The 23,592-nt window shown below is 36.2% G+C and overlaps 3 protein-coding genes across 6 annotated transcripts; 1 reads left to right on the top strand and 2 right to left on the bottom strand.

Annotated features, from left to right (window-relative positions):
* Window positions 1-1,695: 1,695 nt before the first annotated feature.
* Window positions 1,696-5,757, top strand: LOC112039687 (AT-hook motif nuclear-localized protein 7). The gene is made up of 6 exons (XM_024072583.2): window positions 1,696-2,393; window positions 3,132-3,199; window positions 3,462-3,593; window positions 4,714-4,875; window positions 5,048-5,385; window positions 5,554-5,757. The coding sequence occupies exons 1-5, from the start codon at window positions 1,994-1,996 to the stop codon at window positions 5,375-5,377; spliced, it is 1,092 nt and encodes a 363-aa protein (XP_023928351.1). The 5' UTR covers window positions 1,696-1,993; the 3' UTR covers window positions 5,378-5,385; window positions 5,554-5,757.
* Window positions 5,758-6,080: 323 nt separating this feature from the next.
* On the bottom strand, window positions 6,081-7,619 carry LOC112039626 (uncharacterized). 2 transcript variants are annotated; one of them, XM_065778385.1, is made up of 6 exons: window positions 7,262-7,619; window positions 7,095-7,176; window positions 6,912-6,978; window positions 6,643-6,801; window positions 6,494-6,554; window positions 6,081-6,388 (listed from the first exon to the last, which is right to left on the bottom strand). In XM_065778385.1, the coding sequence occupies exons 1-6, from the start codon at window positions 7,491-7,493 to the stop codon at window positions 6,330-6,332; spliced, it is 660 nt and encodes a 219-aa protein (XP_065634457.1). In that variant the 5' UTR covers window positions 7,494-7,619; the 3' UTR covers window positions 6,081-6,329. The 2 variants fall into 2 exon arrangements, with proteins under 2 accessions (XP_065634457.1, XP_023928278.1); XM_024072510.2 differs by having other exon boundaries at window positions 6,081-6,398; window positions 7,262-7,598.
* A 2,439-nt stretch (window positions 7,620-10,058) lies between these two features.
* LOC112039674 (uncharacterized) lies at window positions 10,059-13,519 on the bottom strand. Of its 3 annotated transcripts, none has more exons than XM_024072563.2 (8): window positions 13,286-13,519; window positions 11,988-12,105; window positions 11,464-11,534; window positions 11,295-11,376; window positions 11,112-11,178; window positions 10,836-10,994; window positions 10,687-10,747; window positions 10,059-10,591 (listed from the first exon to the last, which is right to left on the bottom strand). In XM_024072563.2, exons 2-8 carry the CDS (start codon window positions 12,038-12,040, stop codon window positions 10,431-10,433), a joined length of 654 nt encoding a protein of 217 aa, XP_023928331.1. In that variant the 5' UTR covers window positions 12,041-12,105; window positions 13,286-13,519; the 3' UTR covers window positions 10,059-10,430. The 3 variants fall into 3 exon arrangements, with proteins under 3 accessions (XP_023928331.1, XP_023928332.1, XP_023928330.1); XM_024072564.2 differs by having other exon boundaries at window positions 12,022-12,105; XM_024072562.2 differs by lacking the exon at window positions 13,286-13,519 and having other exon boundaries at window positions 11,464-12,104.
* Between the last annotated feature and the right edge of the window lie 10,073 nt (window positions 13,520-23,592).

Below are 23,592 nucleotides of genomic sequence, written 5' to 3'. Positions count from 1 at the left end.
GTCTTGGTGTAATTGATTTTTATTTTTTCTTAATGGTGTAATTGAATTTGAATATATCAAATTCTCTATTATCAAGATAATAAAACTGTGTTTGATATCGGAATCGATTGTTTGAGATGATTCTCTACATGACAACCAAGGTAATAAAATTCATGTTAAATACAAATTTTGACTAGAACCCTCAAGATGTCATATTTACTTGGTAACTCTGTATGGTTCAAGTCAAACTCTCTTCTATTCAGCAAAAAAAAAAAAAAGTGACTCTCTCCTGTAGTACTTTACACGTGCCTCCTCTCTCTCTCTCTCTCTCTCTCTCTCAATTTTATTGATAAATACTGCTCCCGCCATTTCTTTTTTATATAGAAAAAGTAAATTTATGGGCATTGATGCTATTTTTTTTTTTTTGTTCATAAGCTAATCATTCCATTTCTCATGACTGTAGTAGACTAATAGTATAAGTAAAAAGATAAATAGAAAGTTATTATTGATTTACCGACCAAATGTATATATTTTGGGAGCAAAAGTGGAAAAACGAAAGGACAAAAAAAAAAAAAAAATATCATTCTTATTGAGCTTATAATAAGTACAGGTAAGTCGGCAAGGTAACCCATTTAATTCCATTAGATAGAATGAATATCCTAGTATTTATTTTTGAAGTTAATTATTCATAATATTCAGAGTCCCTCCAATTCTCTAGTTATCTGTTTGCCATGGTGCAGAACAGCAGATAGACCAATGTAACTAGAAACCATGGCATTTTGATAATCTTACCACACAACAACAATTACTTTTAAACTTATATAGTTGGAAAAATTTGTTAATCTCTTTATCCTTAATAATTAGAAGAAAATCACCGTATACCCTTAGTGCGATGGTCACTCTACAAATATAAGTGCTTGTGGGGTGTGGGGGGTAAGGGCCGAGATTCAAGTTTCCAGAAAAGAGCTTCACACACATATATACTTAGACTAGATTAGAGTAAATTCTATCTTGTATTAAAAAAAAAAAAAAGAAGAAATTTATTATTTCTAAAGTAATTTATTTTCTCATCTACTTATCAACACAAAATGCTATAGTAACATACAAATATTTCTTTTCATTATTATTAAGATGAGAGATTGGACGTATAGCATTCAATCCTAAATGGATGGATTTTAAGAATAATAAAACCCTTGACACAACAAAATTTCACGACAATTTCACACTATTTTTAAACTAGTCTACTGCCACATTCTCGAGTCTATCACAATCTGTAATTTAATTTTTTTAATGGCATGAAGATATCAACAAATTTAGTTATTTATTTATTTATAATAATTTGACAGTTATAATGAGAGAGACAGATTGAATATTTAAAATTATTAAAAAGTGCCAACCAATTGAGTTATGAAACTTTGGTTCAATGAATTTAGTTTAGGTGGTTAATGTAGATGGAATTCACTAATTGAGTTGTAGTTTAGGTGGTTATGATGCCTCACAATGTTTCATGTTCTTTATATTACCTCAAAAATTGGATTAGTAGAAAAAGAACGTTTCACTATTTAAAATTTAAAGATACTGACATTTAAAAATACAATATTTTCCAATAAAAAATAGTAAAAAATCTCAAATTATAGGGGTAGTTTGGGTATATAAAAAGAGAAAGGTAATCTCGTAATTGTGCCTATTTAATAATAAGACTAGTTTAGGTGTCCAGACAAGGGAAAAAAAAAATACTCCTCAGTATTCTCTCAGTCATTTTCCTCTCTCTCCCCCACCATTGATGGGGGGAAGAAGTTTATATAAAATCTCCCACCAAAGTTAAAAAAAGCTACAGCCCCCTCCTTTGCCTTCCACTTCTGGCGCCATTTGCAGACTCTCTCTATTTGTTCAAACTTCTTTCACTTCCTCTTCTACAAAACCATAGAGAAAAACCCCACCCCACACTCACACACACGCACACATCTCTATATATATATACACATATATTTCTGTATCTCTTTCCTGTTTAATAATGGAAGAGAGGGAGAGCACGGTTTCTGGGTCACTTGGGAACTCGGACACTGACTCACCACCAGCCCCGTTGAGCAACATGGCTGTTGTCAACACAAGCCTTGGCGTGTCAACAACAACAACAACGACGGTGATGATGACAGAAACAAACACAAACACAAACACAACGACAACAGCTACAACAGCAACGACAACAACCCCAGTGAGTAGTGTTGATTTGTTAGGGAAAAAGAAGAGAGGGAGACCGAGGAAATACGACGCAGATGGGAACTTGAGGGTGTCGTATACGGCGGCACAACCACCGCCTGGTTTTACTTTGTCTCCTTCTGATTTTTCTTCTTCAAAAAGAGGAAGAGGAAGGCCTCCTGGCTCTGGAAACTGGCAGCTTCTTGCTTCTTTAGGTGAGTTTGTTTTGTCTTTTTTTTTTTTTTAGGAAAGTACCACACAGCTGGGTGTACTTACTGTTTGGTTGTAGAGAAAAAAGTGTAGGAAAATCTAAAGAGTAGATTTATTAAGGTTTTGTTTGTGGTTGGTGGCCTGTAGTTTGCAACTTTCTTTTGTTGTTGGTCAACAAACATCAAGTTTACTTACCCACCTTTTTTGTTTTCATGTTTTTTTATTTTGTGTTCATGGAAACTAGGACAAAAAACAGTAAAGACTTTAGACTTTCATTTTATTTTATATATTTTAGTCCAATTTCTCACCAACTATAATTAAGGCTCATTAAGGGATTTGCCAAATTATTTTGAGTTAGTTGTGGGTTTGGGTTCTATGTTTTAATTTCACAGAGATAGTAGGAACTTGTGTAATTATCTAGTATGTACTTTTTTTTAAAATATAAAATTTGCATATCTAGGTTGCTTAGGGGATTTAAATGGGGCTTAATATCTGGAGATAATGAAAATTAGGGTTTAGGTTTCTATGGAATATATATATTTTTAATTTGATACATATCATAAGCTGAGGAACCATTTTATATTGTTGAATTTTGTGAATGGAATATTCGGATACTAATTAGACCAAAAATTGAGTACTTAGTTTAATATATAATATTATATAATGAGTTTCTTTTTTCAATATGAGTTGCTTTAGATTGTTTTAGCTTAACTTATCTCACTTCTGGACTTTGATCTGTGAAGGTGAATTGTTTGCGAACACAGCAGGAGGGGACTTCACACCACATGTTGTCACTGTTAATACCGGAGAGGTGATGTTTAATAAAATTGTATTTACATGGCCATCTGCTATTTTTATCTTTGCTATAATAATAATTGTTTTTATCAAGAATTCTCCATAATTGCTTTGAATGGAAGCTCCAATGCTCAATTTCATAGTGGAGATTGATTTTCTCTTGAATCTAATGGTATATATGTATATGGTGTCACGTTATTCAAATACTTTATGACCTTAGTACATGTACTAATTGTCTTTGGTTTACCTTTTTAAGGATTTTGGTTTGTCACTTACAGGATGTTGCAGCAAAAATTCTTTCCTTTTCTCAGAAGGGTCCTCGAGGAATATGTGTTCTTTCTGCCAATGGTGCTATTTCGAATGTTACCATTCGCCAGCCAGGTTCCTCTGGTGGAATCTTGACATACGAGGCATGTCCTAGGATTTGTTTTTTCTCTTCTCTTATTGCTATTATTCTCTGGATCTCTTTTATTTTCATTGAATTTTTGCACATAAATGGTATTGTGCCCTTGTCTGTTATATGGTTTAATCACTTGAATTAGACTCATAATTAAGAATGCCACATCAAGGATGATGATAATGCTGTCTTAGTTTCTTCTTTGAATACATCCATGAGCCACCTATTTCATATTGTATTTGAATGTTTAAGCAAATATAAGCAGGTCTTCTATAGTAGGAATAAGCATAATTTAACAAAGAAAGTGTGGTGCTCTTTCGAAAGTGCCCCTTGCCGCTACGAGTGGTTTGGTATAATAAAACTTTGTACCTTTTCCCATTAAACTATGTACCTTTTTTAGGCATCTGAGGAGCTATTAGCCTATTAGAACTTAAGAAAATTGTTTCTCAAGAATGCTACCGGAAATTGCCCATTAAAGCTCAATATTATTTTGTCAAAGCTGGAGGGGCTGATTCTTTCCCTGACTTTCAAGTAAATTCACTCATTCTTTTCCTCACTTGCAAGTAAACTCACTGAAGGCATGTGCTATTTCAGTTGAGAGACTTCTATACCCATGTCTGTTCTAGTTTCTCATACCTTTTGAAGTCATATTGACTAAATAAACAATTTTGAGCACACATGCTGATAGAGGCAAGATCCTTTTCCAAACAGCAGAAGAGGGTAATCAAAAGGAGGAAGAATGATAAACTATTCTATTTGTACTTGGACAATAGTTGGTTGTTAGACATGATTGCACTGATAATAATTTCTTTTCTTTTTATAAAGAACTTTGATTTTTACTGGTTGCCTCACCTTACAAGCTGAAACTAAATTGAATTAAAAAATTTTATATCCTTTTCTATTTTAGAAAAAACTGCCAAGATTATGGTGGGTGTCGCAGTGCAAGTAAATTGGGGGTTGTTTTTATTTTTTATTTTTTATTTTTTTGGTTGTGTTGTTTTATGATTTCTGACGGAACCTGGAGTAGTGCATAAAGGAACCGAAATACCTCGATATTGGCCTCTTTTGAAATATTCCTGCATAATCGAACTGGTTTTTGTGTCTGAGGACATGCACATTATGGTTTCTTGCAGGGCCGCTTTGAGATATTATCTTTATCTGGATCATTTACAGTCACTGATAATGGTGGTATGAGGAGTAGGACTGGTGGATTAAGTGTCTCATTGGCTGGTCCTGATGGTCGTGTAATAGGTGGTGGAATTGCTGGTTTATTAACAGCTGCTGGCCCTCTCCAAGTAAGGATTTTATCTTAATATTGGACTAATTGATTAATTTATTAATTTTATCAACAATCCAAAAGGAAATATGAAGTTATACAGCTCTAATGGAAGCTAATTTTTTTCTATAAAGACAATACCTTGCAAGCCACATTACTGATAATTCTATTTTTCCTGCATGATATGCCAGATTGTTGTTGGTAGCTTCATGCCAAATGGTTATAAGGTACATAAAAGGAAGCACCATCGGGAACATTCCTTGACGTCTCCCATCTCAGGTGCTCCAGCCATGCTGACTGTTGCAAATCCTATCTCACAAGCAAAACCTGATGTTGATAACTTTTTTAACCCAACATCACCATTACCAGTACAAAAACATGAAGAAGCAGATGACAACAGTGATAAACAGAACCAAAATGCCACACCGATTAGCTTCGGCTGGAATGGCTTTGAGCCAACTGCAGTTCAGTCTGTTCAGAGGCCATCTCCTGACATCAATATCTCAGCTCCTGGTGAATAGAATGCTAGGTAGGCTTACATTTTCTTTCCTCTTTTCTGTTAAGACTATTATTACTGCACATCCAACAATGTCCACATGATGTGAAACAGTGAAGTTTACTATAATTCTTTTATTACTGATATTATTATATATAGTCTTTCAAAATCAACTTTATTGGTGAATTATTTTAATTTCAGGTGTATCTAAGAGACTTGGATGCTGAAGTGACAACTGAAGAGGCTAATCAATTTCTATTAGTTCTGTTGTAACAAATGTTTTTTTAACATGTACGACAATTTCAATCTCAGATTAGGAATTAGAGACAATATTGAGAAGATATGAGCGAAATTTATGAAAATGCTAATACTGTCATCATTTATTTGTTCCTGATTTTCTAAACATCCAGATATGTGTGACTATTCTGTTCGTGATGTTCATGCATGCATGCATTTGAGATAGTCTAACAACTGCACTGGCAATTAATCATATTCGAGATTAAAACAGATTTGTGTTAACGTCCATCTGCCTGGTTAAAAAATGGGAATACTATGGTTGATGTGATTACTTTTCAGATAAATATGAAGGTGCAGTACGCTCATAAGTGATATGCTCAAATCAAATGGACCAACTACAGTCAATGCTATGTGCAGGAATAAAATTAATGAAGGTGAGGCTAATATTAGACTCTTCGTGTTAGAGACAAGAAATTGCTCAACAAGGAAAATTAAGTGAATCAAATACATAAATAGAAGAAGCCATTACACGATCAATTACACTAGCAGACAGCACACTTAAACATAAAAACAATTTTTATTCCTATACCCAGATAGAGCATTTTGAAGGTCTCTGAATTTTATTTCATAATTACGTTATTCAGTCGATCATTCCTCCTTCAAATGGCGGATAATCCTGGAATAGTACTCCCAATCAGAATGCTCTGGAGTTATTGCAGGCTGCCCGAATGGATGTTCTTTCACATAAGAAGGAACATCTTCTGCTTCCGCCAGTCCATCCAAGTACAACCGCAGTTCACTATTTGGACCTATTGACAACATTAGTTTGAAATTATAATTCATAAATTCATCTGAATATATCAAGTTATCATCACTGAAGCATGGTGATTATATTTTGTCTCACCTAAAGCTGTATCATTAACTTGGTCAACATTGTATTCATTAAGAAATATTGCTGTATGAGGCTGCAGTAAATTCGGAAAAGAAAAATTAAATGAAAAACTAAAATCATAGTAAAATTTTAAAACTTTTAAAAGATAGTAATTATATTACTGGGTTTAGCAAGGTCTTATATGGCTTGTCATCTATCAGCAAAACTTTTGATGAATATTCAAAACCGAGACTCCCTAGTTTCTTCAACTCCTTCAAAAAGATTGGCTTGTCCTTCTTCTCCAAAGTCTTAAAGCCAGAATCAGTGCATTTATCTTGGTCCTAAAAAAACCAAGATAATAAAGATTTAATTGAAAAAATTAAAAATAAAATCCCTATTTCAAAGTCCTTTACTGAGATAAAACACATGTTTAAGTTATTTTTATTCTCACCCAAGCAACTGCAAGCTTGCTTTTCATTCCTCTCATTATACAGTCCCAGGCGTTGTTCAGATGCAATCTAATAACCACACAAATTACTTCATAACAATAAGTACATAGAAAAAATGCAATTTATGGAAAATATGAATTGAAAACAAATGCAGACTGCAGAGTTCATGGCTTAGTTCGACTCACTCCCTTGCAGAAGACCATATTCCAACTTCGAATCTTTCAAAGCAAAATTTCATGAACTCTTCACAATGAGGCCTCTTGTAAACTGATAAGAGAGATGTTGTATTGGTAGATTAGCTGCAAAAACTAAACATATAAACATGCCAAAATTTAAAGACAATGATATTCACCTAAAAAGCTTCCATAGGATGTATCAGGGTCGCGATATCTTGGAATCTTGGACTTGTCATGGCGGAAGACTCTATGGCACAGTAAGCCTCCTAAGCTAAGAACAAGAAGTTTCCTTCTTGGACCAAGGGTCAACTTCTCTAGTGCTAGGCCAAAATCAACTAAATCCTCTTCCTCATCACCACTGTCGTAACTTACAGATTTGTTTTTCATGTTGCTAGTCTCTCTAGCCATCTTTGTTAATATGGAAATAGTAGTATACTGTTTGATTGGAATAAGAAGAGGCTGATTGTAGTTCGGCTTATATTGTTGAATGTTGCCAACTTTTGGGCTTCTATCATTTACTACAACGGATAGTTTTCCAAGGTTCACGTATATAGAAAATGAACCTGCTAGCTATTGGCTTTGACACTTCGTTTGCTGGTTCTACTTTGACGGACCTACTTCCAACTTCCAAAGGTCTTGATTCATGTGCTACCTGACTGGCAAGTGGATGGGGGATACACATCCCCTTTGAAACAAAGAAAAACATGTATGATACAAAGGTCACCGAATAACTCATGGCCCACGGCCTGACCCAGTAGCCCAACAACTCACTAGGCTAATGGGCAATCCGGCCCGTTGTTATTGAAGCCTATGGATAGCACTTTAGCCTAGTAACCTAGTCCATTGGCTTAGCTTGTTGCCCAGCTTAATAACTCAGAATTCATAACAAAAATATATACGATGAGTACTAAGGATTAATCTTATGACATTGTAGAGGAATTTTTTAAGAAATCTCCCAACTACTAAGATACTTAAAGTAATTATGTTAAGTTTAGTTTACTAAATATATATTTTTTAGTAGTTTAGCAACTTTAAATTAATCATTTGAATTTTTTTATTAAAAGATAAAAATCAAAAACCTTTTAAAGCCTTATTAAAAATAAATAAATAGGTTCCATCATAATAAAAAAAAATTAAATAGATTTGACTATAAAATTTTTTTAATTAAGCATTAAATTCTTTGATTCATTCCATTAAAAAAATATTGATTATTCTCTCATTAAAAATTGATTATTTCCTTATAAAAAATAATTAAGATAAACCCATAGGTAGCCAATTAGGCCCAACCCAGTAGCCTAGCTCGCTAAAGACAAAATGGGCAATGCCCATGGGCAGGGTCATGGGCTGGAGTTTTCTTTTTCGACTCAACCTGATCCGGCTTGTTAAATAATTAATAACCCAATGTATCTAGGTCATTGTGCCCATTGAATCTAATACAATTGTATATAGGAAAAAATAACAGATGCTTTGAGAGCATTGATTTAAAAAATATTTTTAGAAACTTTTTATGAAAAAAGAAAAATAAATTTTTTGACAACTTTTCATATTCTCATATAAGTGGTGTCAAAATTTGCTTTAAATTGTTTATTAACAATTGCCCTCAAGTCACTCATTATCCTTACTTTTTTTCAACTACTGACATGATTTTGTTATCATTGTTGCTTATTAAAATAGTGTAACTAATTACCAACTTAACATGTCAAGGGAGGAAAATTTCCCTTGCATTGCTTATAAGTTCTACCAAAAGGGTGTGCCCCTATGAATGGTGTTTACTATTATTCTAATTGGAAAATCTTATCATGCATTTGCTATATATTACTCTCTTTTGAAATTATGTTTTTAAAACATAATTTTAGTCCATGTGAAAGTGTGTAATAAGGGGTATGTAACTATTATTACTCTTTTAGAATTAGGAAATAAAATCCTTCTTATTTTAATTGAAATCGAAAGAGTCCATTTCATAGCTATGTCATTCCATTAAATACACTTTTAAATTTATAAAATTTAATATAATAGTATCAAGTGGATTCATTGTAAACATTAAATGGTGGAAATCTTTTTTTTTTTTCTCTTTCGATAATCATATGGTAAAAACCATTTTGGTGGAAAAAGATGGAAGATGTGGAATATATATATATATATGATTGAACAAAAATTAATATTAAATACTCTCAAAATATGATAACATGAATCCCTCATTTCATTTAATAAAACTCTGCTACAACTATAATTTTTAATTTTTATAAACAATTTTTTAATTTTTTAACATAAAAGTAAAACCACTACTTTTTATATACATAGATAAAGAATTTGAATTTTGGATATATTTGTTGGAAACTAGGAGGACCAGCCAGGTTGAGCTACAACTCTTACAGTGTGTTTGGAAACGGTGGAAAGGAAGAGAAAAGAGGGGAAAAGGATGGAAGACATGCCCCTTTCCGCTATTTGGTTGTACAAGAGAGAAGAAAAATGAATAATGTGGAACGATTCTTTTTCTGTGAGGCCCATTGATTTGGTATCAGCCCAATTTGAGTGGTTCTGGTGCCACACCATTGTGCACAACTTTGTGCACAATGGTTGTGGCTGCAGAATTTTCCGCCCAATTTAGGCGGAAATAGGAGGAAATAAGTTCACAAATTTTATAGAGTACCCGTTTGGTTTCAGCAAAACTTGCGTTTTCTTTTTCTTTTTCCTTTTTCTTTTTTTTTTTCCTGTGCATAAACAGTAATATCATATGAGTTTACTGTACACATACTGTTTATTACTATTCACACACTAAAAAATATTAAAAATAAAACACTATTTATACTTTTAAAAATTATTTTACTACAGTATTTTAAATTTTCAATTTTAGTAATAATAAGTTCAATTCAAATAGAGCCAGAGTTCACCACTTTATATTACAAAATGACAAATGTGTACTTAATTCTTTTAAGAAATTATAAGTGTTTTAATATATAAATTTCCCTAAAATTAATAAGGGCACAAAGACAAAGGTATATATTTTTCTTTTCTCTCTCTTTTACAAACAAAACAATAGAAAGATAGAATGCTCACATTTTCTTCTTTTCTTTCTTTCCTATATCCAAACACATCAAGAAAAATATTTCATTTTCCTTTTCCTTTTCCTTTCTCTTCCCCCTTTCCTTTCTCTTCCCTAGTTATCAAGAGAAATTGCTCAACAAGGAAAACAAAGTGAATCAACATAAATGGAAGAAGCCATTACATGATCAATTACACTAGCAGACAGCTCACTTAAACATAAAAACAACTTTCATTCCTATACCCAGATAGAGCATTTTGAAGGTCTCTGAATTTTATTTCGTAATTCCGTTATTAAGTCGATCATTCCTCCTTCAAACGGCGGATAATCCTGGAATAGTACTCCCAATCAGAATGCTCTGGAGTTATTGCAGGCTGCCCGAATGGATGTTCTTTCACATAAGAAGGAACATCTTCTGCTTCCGCCAGTCCATCCAAGTACAACCGCAGTTCACTATTTGGACCTATTGACAACATTAGTTTGAAATTATAATTCATAAATTCATCTGAATATATTAAGTTATCATCATTGATGCATGGTGGTTCTATTTTCTCTCACCTAAAGCTGTATCATTAACTTGGTCAACATTGTATTCGTTGAGAAATATTGCTGTATGAGGCTGCAGTAAATTTAGAAAAGAAAAATTAAATGAAAAACTAAAATCATAGCACAATTTTAAAACTTTTAAAAGATAGTAATTATTTTACTGGGTTTAGCAACGTCTTATATGGCTTGTCATCTATCAGCAAAACTTTCGATGAATGTTCAAAACCGAGATTCCCTAGTTTCTTCAACTCCTTCAAAAAGATTGGCTTGTCCTTCTTCTCCAAAGTCTTGAACCCAGAATCAGTGCATTTATCTTGGTCCTAAAAAAAAGCAAAGATAATAGAAAAAATAAAATTGAAAAAATAAAAATAAAATCCCTATTTCAATTTTCAAAGTCCTTACTGAGATAAAACACATGTTAAGTTATTTATTCTTACCCAAGCAACGACAAGCTTGCTTTTCATTCCTCTCATTATACAGTCCAAGGCGTTGTTCAGATACCATCTAATAACCACACAAATAACTTCTTAACAATAAGCAAATAGCAAAAATGCAATTTATGGAAAATTTGAATTGAAAACAAATGCAGACTGCAGAGTTCATGGCTTAGTTCGACTCACTCCCTTGCAGAAGACCATATTCCAACTTCGAATCTTTCAAAGCAAAATTTCATGAACTCTTCACAATGAGGCCTCTTGTAAACTGATAAGAGAAAGATGTTGTATTGATTGATTAGCTGCAAAAACTAAACATATAAACATGCCAAAATTCAAAGACAATTATATTCACCTAAAAAGCTTCCATAGTATGTATCAGGGTCGCGATATCTTGGAATCTTGGACTCGTCATAGCGGAAGACCCTGTGGCACAGTAAGCCTCCTAAGCTAAGAACAAGAAGTTTCTTTCTAGGACAAAGGCTCAACTTCTCTAGTGCAAGGCCAAAATCAACTAAATCATCTTCTTCATCAGTACTGTCGTAAATTACAGATTTGTTTTTCAAGTTGCTAGTCTCTCTAGCCATCTTTGTTTATATGGAAATAGTAGTATACTGTTTGATTGGAATAAGAAGAGGCTGTTTGTAGTTTGGCTTATATTGTTGAATGTTGCCAACTTTTGGCCTTCTATCATTTACTACAGCGGATGATTTTCCAAGGTTCACGTATATAGAAAACTAGTCGTTAACCCATGCGATGTATAGGATAATCAGTTAAATAACTATTACAAATAGTTTAAAAAAAAAAAAAAAAAAAAAAAAAAACCATGTTCTTTGATTACAAATGTAGGATATTCCACATAACACATAAAGGCCACACCTTGGTTGCTTTATGGCAATGAAAACATTATTACCAACATTCCAATAGCTCATAAGTCATAGCTTCAAACACGGATTTGGGCACAATCTTTATTATCTAATAAAGATGAGAGTAGGACCTGTAAAATAAGTATTATTAAGTTATTAATATGTAAAGGGAATAATTTACAACAATAATAGTTTTATACTGAATATTTTTTTTTTGGTTTAGCAGTTATTAGTAGAACGTAATTAGTTTAAATTTCTTTATTAGTTCTATCATTTGAGTAAAAGAAAAAATCTTTATTAGTTGATTTAAATTTCTTTATTAGATAAGAAAAGAAAAGCGAGAGTTATATATTAATCTAAACTCTGTGATTGGTTTTATATAGAATAGTGATTTCAAATTTCTTTATTAGATAAGAAAAGAGAGAGTTATGTATTAATCCAAACTTTGTGTTCGGGTTAAACTTATCTAATACAGTATTCTTTAAAATTTGATAGATTGGATTGTTATAAAAAATTTAAAGTTATTTTGTTAAATTTATTTTGGTAATAGGTGGGATAAGAATAAGATGATCCCAAAAAAAAAGGTGGAGTAACATTGAAAGCAAATTTTTACATTGCAAATACTTTGAAGGAATAAGCATAAGTTTAAACGTGATAACTAATAAGCTTAAATAGAACAAAATTTAAAATAAGAACAATAGTAAAAGCCTTAATATTGTTCACATTTATTTCTTTTCCAGTACAATTCCAGCAACAAATGAAGCATCAAATTAATAACCTTTCCACACATTTTTTACTATTTAGTTTCTAACAAAACCAAAAACTCAAACTTTGCTCATTCAATCAGTTCCCAATTGAACCAAAAATAAATTCCAATTTCCCTCATCATTCCCTCACTTAATCCTCCATTTTCTCAGCAACCAATCAAAAACTTCATCTTTCTAATTACGCAAACTGAATAATCAACACATCAAACCATGACAAAACCAATTACAACAAAACTTAAATCTCACCATAAAACCATAACATTGAACCCAAAAAAAAACCAAAAATTAAACATGCATAACAGAATGAACAACACATTACAGAGCAAACAAAAAATAAAAATTAAATTGCTGCAAAACCATAACAAAAGCCTAAAACAAAATTGGAGCAGAAAATTAGTAATTCCGTAAGACCCAAAACTGTAAGCCAACTTTTTTGTAATTTTCGTAATCTATAAAATAGCTTGACTTGAATATGAAAAGAGACAAACAAAATTATATGAAATCAACATGTTCTCCAGGATCAAATAGGATCACAAAAACGTACAAAGCTTTAGAGGTCAAGACTTGAGCTAGCAAATGCTATGAACAGAGAGAGCCAGACTGAGAGAAGCGGGATGCTCTGCGTTTAAGCCAAAGAGAAACGAATGAGGGGCAGCGTGAAGAGAGAGATAAGTATTAGGTTTCAAAAAAATAAAAAGAAGAAGAGATCTGCGTTTAAGCCAAAGAGAAATGAATGAGCAGCAGCGTGAAGAGAGATATAAGTATTAGGTTTCAAAAAAGAAGAAGAAGAGATAAGTATTAGGTGTTGAAATTAGTGTTTTTAATGTTTTAAATATTGTGATGTGCTGACGTGGAAAATTGTAGTGCAGCAAATGCTTCGGTTTCATATATATGCTAGTCATTAATTTGTGCGATGTATGAAATAGTTATTTTGTATAAAGATTAAACGTTAAATTATTTAATAAAAAATAAAAATCAACCTTAAGTTTAAAATAAAATAAAAAATTAAATCTTAAACATCCTCAACTATCCATAAAATGTATGAAACATAAAGTCTTAAGGCAGTTATTCATGGCCTTACCATATACTGTCGTGTATGTACTACAATGACCCATCACCACTTACCAAGAGATGCAAATAAAACATTTGCTTTGCCTTCATCACCGAATTGCAGAAAAAGAGCAGCACAGTACGAACACACTACAGAATCTAAATAATGCCCAGCCAAGCAATAAACCGTAAGAGACAAAAAGGCTTAATATCATATAATATATTATAAGCCAACTATATTTCAAAACCAAACAATGCAGCGCAGCCACAACACTCACAGACCAGCAAATATATAGACCAATGCTCAGTCAAACAAAGATTCAAGAAGACAAATATCTTAATATAATATAATTTAATTAATCCCACCACTACTGTCAAGCATCAAAACAACTTTATACAATGGTTGGAAAATATCTCAGACACAGAGCAAACACAGCAAATATGACAAAGGCAAAACACTTTATTGGCAATTGGTTTACTCTGCGCAAAATTTTCTCAAACACATGGTGTACACAAAATATTTTAATGCCTTAGTTATAAATATTTGTTATTATAAAAATTAAAAATTAAAAACAGAAAACAATAGCATGATTGTGAAGAAAAGAATTACCAATAGCAGTAGTGTCAAGGGTACTCTGTTTTTTGTACACAACCTTCGCTGGATTTGTTCTCACAGAGGGAAAAAAAAAAAAATGGAAAAATAGAAAGAAGAAAACAAAAAGTAAACAGCGTATATAAACAATAATAAGTAGTTATCCACTGAAACTAAATAAGCAAACCACCAAAAAGATACAATTATTTAGTGTTTTAAAGTGAACATGTCAGCAATTTATGTAATCATGTGGCGAAATGAGAAGTGGTTAACGAAAAGTCAAATGTTTTCAAAACCAAATAATGCAGCGCAGCCCCAATACGCACAGACCAGCAAAATATATAGACCAATGCTCAGTCAAACAAAGATTCAAATAATCCCAACACTACTTTCAAGCATCAAAACAACTTTATACAATGGTTGGAAAATATCTCAGACACAGAGCAAACACAGCAAATATGACAAAGGCAAAACATTTTATCGGCAATTGGTTTACTCTACGCAAAATTTTCTCAAACACATGGTGTGCACAAAATATTTTAATGCCGTAGTTATAAATGTTTGTTATTATAAAAATTAAAAATTAAAAACAGAAAACAATAGCATGATTGTGAAGAAAAGAATTACCAATAGCAGTAGTGTCAAGGATACTCTATTTTTTGTCCACAACCTTCGCTGGATTTGTTCTCACAGAGGGGAAAAAAAAAAAGAAAATGGAAAAATGGAAAGAAGAAAACAAAAAGTAAACAGCGTATATAAACAATAATAAGTAGTCACTCACTGAAACTAAATAAACAAACTACCGAAAAGATACAATTGTTTAGTGTTTTAAAGTGAACGTGTCAGCAATTTATGTAGCCATGTGGCGGAATGAGGAGTGGTAAATAAAAAGTCAAACGTTTCGACTATTAGTTATTACTAGTCGTTTAACCTGTGCGATGCACGGGTTAAATTACTGAATGAGTTTGGAAGAGAAAAAAAAAAGCATTATATTTGAGTTTAAATGGTTACTATTAAGACTTTAAAAAGAAAAATAGTTAGCGACGTAACATAGATGCATGGAACGCTTGTGAGGAGATGGGTAGATGGCCATATCTATCCACAACAGGCATTGGAATCATTATAAAAAAAAATGTAATCATAAATAGGTAATAAATGACACAGTATAACTAAAAGAAAATAAATGGACATAAGAAAATGACTTAATATATTAAATATATATTCATAGTTAATTGGAATATTTTTGTAGAAAGTAAATTACTTGATATCAAGAACATAATAAATTTAGGCCTAAAAAACTAACTGCATAAATAAATCTTTAAATTATCATTTTTTTTTATAAATATTTTGTGATTAATACTGAATCAGCAATGTACAAAAATCTATACAGTATACACTCTAAGTATTACTCTAGTCTTTGTAGTATATTATATGCCCATACCAATTTAAAAGGAAACTGTGTAGATCTAACTAATAAGAGTCACGCGGCTACAGCTGAAAAAAACGCGGCTTCAAAACCCTTCTATGGCCCCGCATTTAAAATGCGACTCCAGTTTTTTCTTTAAGCCACATTTTTAAAAAACGCGGCTTTAGTTAAAAACGCAGCTTTAGTATGTTTGGGGCTGCGTTTCTCCAAACGTGGCCCAATACCCCCGCGTTTTGTAGTGACGTCACACAAATATTCTAGTAACACTATTGGGAGATAGTTGGAAACCAAAGCCCAAGTGAAAGATGATATAAATAAATGAAACAAATTTAGTAATTTTTTTTTTGGTATAAAATAATAAAAGTAAGGATGGAATGGTATTTTATGTGTACCTTCCAAGAAGTTGCCTTTCTGCTTAAAAGTTTCTAAAGTAGCAAAACTCAACTCCCTCACGTGACTATCATCTCCTCTTCTACAACGCCACTTTTTCTTTATCTTTTTAATTCTTTTCCTTTATTATTTTTTTATTTTTTTTTTGGTTAAAAGGAAACTTAAATTAGAAACTAGGAATTACAAAGTCTGGGGTAGGCCACACCCCAAGCATCAGCCAATAGTTGGTACAAAATAAAGGGAGGGGGGGAAGAATACAAAAGGAAATTTTCACTAATGAAGCAGCCTTCTTTAGCAAGTAGGTCAGCACAATGGTTTCCTTCGCGGTATGTGTGGCACACAAGCACTTCTTCAAATGTTTGGATGAGCAACCTGCAGTCAGAGATTAAGGCATAGCAAGGATGGTTAGCCATGATGTTGTTTTGGGCAGTGAGAAAGTCAGTGACTACTTTGGCATCAAGGTCAATGTGGAGTTTCTTAATGTTTAGATTTTTAGCTACAGTGAGACCGTCTCTTAAACCCCAAAGTTCAATAGCAAGGGAGTGGGTGAAGCCAATGTTTCTAGAGAAACCTCCAATCCAGCTGCCTCTATGGTCCCTTATAAGTCCACCAGCACCAGCCATGCCTGGATTGCTTCTTGCGGAGCCGTCGGTATTTAGCTTAAAGAAACCAAAGGGTGGTGGCTTCCATCCAACTGAAATTGTATTGTAATGTCGTTTTAGAGCTCGGAGAGGGAGTGCAATGAAGAGCTCAAGGGATATGGATTGAATTTTCTTGAGAATGTCATCCAGTGAGAAATGTTTATTCTCCATAACCAACTTATTCCTAGCGGTCCAGATTGCCCAAATAGTAATAGGGAATAATGTTTGCCACGGTACGTCCGAGAAGAGGCTTGTGGGTATGCTTTTGGAAGACATAGTTTTGATCCATGCTGTCGTGGTGGTTGAAGAGTAGAAAAAGGGTGGAGGGTGAGGGATGATTTTGGGCCAAATGGGGGCAGTGGCAGTGTAGTCGCGGAATATGTGCAGAGGGGTTTCAGGGGAATTGTGGCATAGAGGGCATGAGGAATCCGTGATGATTTTCCGATAATGGAGCAAGGATTTAGTGGGAAGGCTATTGTGGCAGGAAAGCCATATGAAGGTACTGATTCTTGGGAGAGTAGGAAGTTTCCAAATCCATTTCCATTTGTTGTGCGGAGCTTCAGAAGTGAAACCACAAGCAAGGTGGTACGCAGATTTTGTGCTAAACTCACCATTCGGTGAGGGAGACCAGAAGGTGGAGTCATCATGTAAAGGAGTGTGGGGCTTGGGAGTGGCACGAATTAAGTCTTTGATGAGGGTGGGGAGATGAAAGGATAATTTGTCAAGACACCAGTTGCCCGAAGAGTCCCAAAGTTCACCCACTTTTAGAAGCTCTTCATTTCTGCTCAGAGGGCCATGGATCATGCTTCTCAAAGGGCCTCTACCCGACCAGTTATCAACCCATAAATTTGCCAAGGAGCCAGTGCCCAATCTCCAGCCCGTGCCAAGAGTACAAATATGATCAGCCTTGAGTAGACCAGTCTAAGTTGTAGATATTTTTTTTGAGGCCGAATGGTTGGGTGGGTATTTAAGTGACAAAGTTTTGGCCCAAATGTCCATTGAGTTATTTCGAAGAGCCCACACTCTTTTGGCTAGAAGGGCTAAATTTCTTGCATAGGCTTTTTTGATTCCCAGTCCACCAAGGAATTTTGGGCTTGTCACTGTGCTCCAATTTTTGAGGTGGATTTTTTTGGAAGCTTCAGTATCACCCCAAAGGAAGTTTCTATTGATTTTATCAATTTCCTTGTAGACTTGTTGGGGCAAAATGGTGCTTTGCATGGTGTAAGTGGGAATGGTGGAAGTGACGGAGTTGATAAGAGTAAGGAGACCCGCAAGGGAGAGAGTTTTGGCTTTCCAAGAAGTCATTTTGTTACGGATCTTGTCGATGATAAAATTAAAAGCTCTTTTATCTCTCTTGTTTGTGAGAATGGGTACTCCAAGGTATTTTCCAAAATTTCTAGAAGAGGAGATTCCTAGCTCAGTTTCCATGTTGGCCATATTGGAGGGAGAGGTGTGAGGAGAGAAGAAAATCTTTGACTTGGCAAGATTAATTTTTTGACCCGAAAGTTTGCAAAAAGTGTCAAGGGCTTTCTTGATGGAAAAGCAATTTTTCTTAGTGGCTTTGGCAAATAAAATGAGATCATCAGCAAAAAATAGGTGGGAGAAGGGAAGGCTATTTCTTGCTGTTTTGATGCCTTTCCAGTTACCCAATGAGACTTCCTTGAGAATGAGCCATGCAAGGTGCTCCATGGAAAGGATGAAGATGTAAGGGGAGAGAGGGTCGCCTTGACGGATGCCTCTAGTGGGAGTGAATTGGGTGAGGCGTTCCCCATTAAGAAGAACAGAGAGATTGGAAGAGGTGATGCAGGACATTATGAGATCAATCCAAGCAGGAGGAAAATTGAAGTGCTTAAGGGTATGCTTGATAAAACTCCATTCAAGCCTGTCAAAAGCTTTTTCAAGGTCAATCTTAATAGCCATGGAACCAACTTTACTTTTGGAAGTAGTCATCGAGTGAATGATCTCCTGGGCAATAATGATGTTGTCACTAGCCTTTCTACCCAGAATAAAGCTAGCTTGGAAGGGGTGGATAAGGTCACTAAGGTGAGGTTTGAGTCTGCTCACCAAAATTTTTGTAATGGTTTTGTACAGAGTGTTGCAGAGACCAATGGGGCGAAATTGGTGGACAATTTCAGGTTTGGGGGTTTTTGGAATAAGGCAAAGGAGGGTGGAGTTTAGCTATGAGGGGATATTTTTATTATTGAAGACATTTCTAATAAAGGAGCAGATGGAGCTGCCTAAGGTGTGCCAGAAACGTTGGAAGAAAATGGGATGGAAACCATCAGGACCCGGAGCCTTGTGAGGTTTGAAAGAGTTAATGGCAGCATGAATTTCTTTAGTGGTGATGTTTTGGAGAAGGGGGTCATCCACTTGGAGTAGAGGTGTATCAATATTTGGGAAGGGGATGGTAGAGATTGAGTAGGTGGATTCTGTAGTGTAAAGGGAGGTGAAGTGTGAGGTGATAAGATTTTCAATGACTTCAGGGGAGTAAGTCCAACTACCCGTGCTATCCATAAGGCACCAAATTTTGTTACGATGCCTTCTGTGAATGGTAGAGATATGGAAGAAATTAGTGTTCCGATCTCCCAACATGTTCCACTCTGTTCTGGATTTAAGAGCCCAAAAGTCTTCTTCAAGCTTTAGGATGTGATGGAATTCAGCAGTGAGCTCTTTTTCTAGCTTGAGGAGGAAGTGAGAGGGGTTAGAGCAAATGGCTATTTGCGTGCCCTTAAGTCGAGCGAGCACTCTGTTTTTTCTGTGAAAAATGTTTCCAAAACATTCTTTATTCCAAATCTTGACCCTGGTGGTGAAGTTGTTGAGAGTTCGCATGATATCATCGGGGTGGTCCTGAGAAACTTCTTGGACAATATCATTGAAGGAGGGGTCATTGAACCACATTGTCTCCAGTCTAAACGGTCGATTATTGGAGTTAAGAGGTGATCTGTCAGTGCTGACAAGTAGAGGGTGGTGATCAGAGGAAGTTTTTGGGAGATGCGTAACAGTGGTGTCTTCAAAGAGAAGTTGCCATGAGGGGGAGCAGAGAGCTCGATCAAGCCGTTTCATGACAAGGTTTGAGTCTTTTTTATTTGACCAAGTGAAACGAGGGCCGTTGTAGCCTAGATCAAGAAGGTTGCAATTATGAAGGAAGTCGTTAAAATGAGTTATTCGGCTACGGTTGGGAGGAGTGCAACTGAAACTTTCATTATTGCTAGCAATGTCGTTGAAATCTCCTGCAATGAGCCAAGGCAGAGAGAGGGAAGATGCAAAGGAAGAGAGGTTCTCCCAGAGATGTATTCTAGTGCTTAAATGGGGGTTAGCATAAATGGCAGTGAATATCCAATTAGAAGAAGGATTAGAGGGGCATACCTGAACGACAGCGTGAATTGCTTGGTCAGTAACAGATAAAATGTCAAGGTCGGTGTCCTGAGCATTCCAAAGAATCCATATGCCACCGCTGAAACTCGAGGCATCAGAGCGGCAAACATTGTTGAAGCTAAGAGAAGAGCTGACTTCCTCAGCTTTGGTGCCTGAAATGCGAGTTTCCATTATAATAGCAATTGCGGGTCTAAGACGCCTTGTCATATCAAGGAAGTTTCGATGGAAAGAAGTGCTTCCAGCACCCCTGCAGTTCCAGACCAGAATCTTCATTTCAGAAAAATTGGAGGGGATGGTTTGATGGATCGGGCCCAACCCAAGGTCACTCAGAGTTGGGGTTGTGCGTTCCTGTGCAAGTGGGTTCAACAAGAAGAGGAAGGTGCGGGGTGCTGGGCAACGAGCTGTCATTCTGAAGTAAGATACCTGTGGGAGGACTTGAATGAGGGAGGTGTTCTCCTCTGTTCCACGAAAGGGAAGGCTGATGAGGGAGTTCTCGAGGGAGAGAAGTGCTGTCAAACATTCTTGGGCTTCGGCAGCGCTCTGCACGGGCTCTGTCCTCAGGTGAGGGTGAGTGATCTCTGTCTGGATAGCGGGGAGGAGAATGGTGGTCGGGGAGACTATGGCGAGGTCTGGCGAGAGAGGAATGACGACACGGCCGAAGGGAGAGTTCAGAGGTGGTAGGGAAGATTGGCTTTGTAATGTCCTCAATACTTCCTTTTCGATGTGCTCCCAAAACCCGTTGGGGCAAGTTTGTATCCATCGGAGAAGGTTGGTTCGAATGGGTTGAAGGCGGTTTCGGCTGAGAAGTGCCCACTGGTTTCATGTCAGAGGGTCGAGAAGTTGGTGAGATTGGGAGTCTGAGACATTATTAGTGGAGTTTACTTGCAGGTCCGAGTTTGGAGATGTCGAGGTGAGGTTGTTATGGACGTCCATGGTGATGTCATTGTTTAAGGGGCAGTCAGGAGATGTTTCCAAGATTGTGATGGGCTGATCAGTGGGTTTTGGGGCTGGGCTAGCCATAGGAAGAGGCATATCGGCGTGGGAAGTGTCGGAACCCGAAGAGGTAAATGCAGAGCTCTCAGTATTGAGGGAGGTGGAGACATTAGCAAGGTTTGGGAAGGATTTTGAATTAAAGCTGGAATTCTCGGGCAGAAGGGGAGCAGGGACCAAGTTAACCGTTGTTTTGGTGGGTATCCAATGTGTAGCAGTGGCTTTGACAGATGCTTTTTCAGAAGTCTGACCCGATGTGACAGCGCGTGGGTGTGGTTCATTTGCATCACAGCTATTGGGGTTAGAGGTTGAAGCCTCGTTCAGATGCGTTAATGTAGTGTTAATGGGCTGGGTAATGGGGATTTTATGGGCCGAGGCTCTGGGCATGGAAGTGGGCTTGGATTTGGGCTCACGTGGATAAGAATTTTCGCCACGGTACTTGGCGTTTGACTGTCCGGAATTGTGAGCATGGTGTTGCAACGATGCTGTTGGCCTGATTTCGGCGTTGTGATTTTTTTGTTTAGGAGATTTTTTGCGTTGGACCAGCATCCATTCCCCGAATTCGTTGGTGGCGGAATCCGGCGAAGGTTGTGAAGGTGGTTCAATGAAGTTGGGCACGTTTTCAGGGCGAATGATAGATGAACACAGAGAAGCTCTATGACCAACCCGGCCACATTCGAAACATATGGCTGAGATGCCCTCATACTGGATGGGCTGAAGAAGAGAGCCAATCCTTACTTTGGAGGTGAGAGGTGAATCCAGGTCTATTTCAATGCAGAGGCGTGCATATCTTCCTCGAATGTTGTCCGTGGTACGCGAATCTATCTTCAACAGCATGCCAAGCTGGTTACCTATTCTACGAAGTATGGACTCATCATAAAGTTCGATGGGGAGCTCTAGGAAACGAGCCCAGACTGCCGTGGTGGTGAGCGTTGCTGCCGAAGGTCTGAAGCCCGGTGACCATCTTCGAATGGATAAGAATTGCTGTCCGATGAACCAGGGACCATCGCTAATAACTTTCCAATAATCTTCTTTAAGTTTAAAACGAATAAGAAAGTAATCTAGGCCTAGGTCGATGATATGAATATCTCCGACCAGTTTCCAGATGGTTCTAATTTTGAAGTCGAAGTATTTGAAACCAAGCGACTTACCAAAAGCTTTGACGATGAGCGTAGATCACCAGGGTGTTCTGGTTCGAATCTTTTCTTCTCGGGATAGAAGGATTGTTGGGTATGGGTCATCATTGTCAAGTTCGATGTCCGAGTGTGCGTCTTCATCGTCGAAGGGAAGGTTTTGGGCTTGGGGGTCTTCCCAGTCGAAGGATGGGCGCAAAACAGAGTCTTTGTAAGAAAGAATGGGTCTTTGTGGTGAGAAAGGCTTGGATGAAGCCTTCTGCTTCTTCGTACTACGGACAAGGTGATCAGCTTCTTCTGTGGAGAGAGCTGCTTCTTCGGCGGACATGGTTGGACAGTTACTTTGCCGTGTTTCTCTTTCACGGTTTTTTCTTGCTCTGTTCTTTGTAAGTTAGCTCTTTGGCTCTTTGCTAAAACTGCAGGTCAACTTAATTACCTGGTGGTCTAGCCCTTCTTTTCCTTTATTAATTCTCTTCATTCTTATCCTTTCTGTGACATTACCTCGTCTCCTTTTTTTTTTTTTTTTTTTTTTCAAGGAATATGCTGATGCTATTAGAAATGAGGTGATAAAGCTCAAGAAGGCAGGAACTATCAAGGAGGTTTTCTACCCCAAATGGTTGGCTAACACTGTGGTGGTGAAGAAAAAGAATGGGAAGTGGCGAGTGTGTGTGGACTTTACTGATTTGAATAAAGCTTGCCCAAAAGATCCTTCCCAATGCCTCGAATAGACCAATTGGTGCATCCAGCTGTGGGCCATCCTCGGATGAGCTTCCTAGATGCCTTTCAGGGGTATCACCAAATACCACTAGCCCTGGATGATCAAGAAAAGACAGCCTTTGTCACTCCCATTGGAAATTACCATTATAAAGTGATGACCTTTAGTTTGAAAAACGCCAGATCTACCTATCAAAGGATGATGACTAGAATATTTGAACCACAGTTGGGCCAGAATATTGAAGTCTATATAGACGACATGGTGGTAAAGAGTAAGGTAGTGTCCGAGCATGTAGGAGATCTCAGAAACATTTTTGGAATTCTAAGGAAATATAAATTGCACCTCAATGCTTCCAAATGTTCGTTTGGTGTAGGGTCAGGCAAATTTTTGGGCTATATGGTAACATACAGGGGAATTGAGGTCAGCCCCGATCAGATCAAAGCTGTTCACAGTCTGTAGCCACCTCGGAATGTGTAGAACTTTCTTGCTTTTGATGAATAAATAGAAGGGATTTGAACAGACCGAGGAATGTGCATTAA

The sequence above is a fragment of the Quercus suber genome, unplaced genomic scaffold (assembly GCF_002906115.3).
Source record: "Quercus suber isolate HL8 unplaced genomic scaffold, Cork oak 2.0 scaffold_10, whole genome shotgun sequence".
In the NCBI taxonomy this organism is placed as follows: domain Eukaryota; kingdom Viridiplantae; phylum Streptophyta; class Magnoliopsida; order Fagales; family Fagaceae; genus Quercus; species Quercus suber.
Note: the sequence above shows the minus strand (reverse complement) of the source record. Positions and strands in the feature narration are given on the sequence as shown.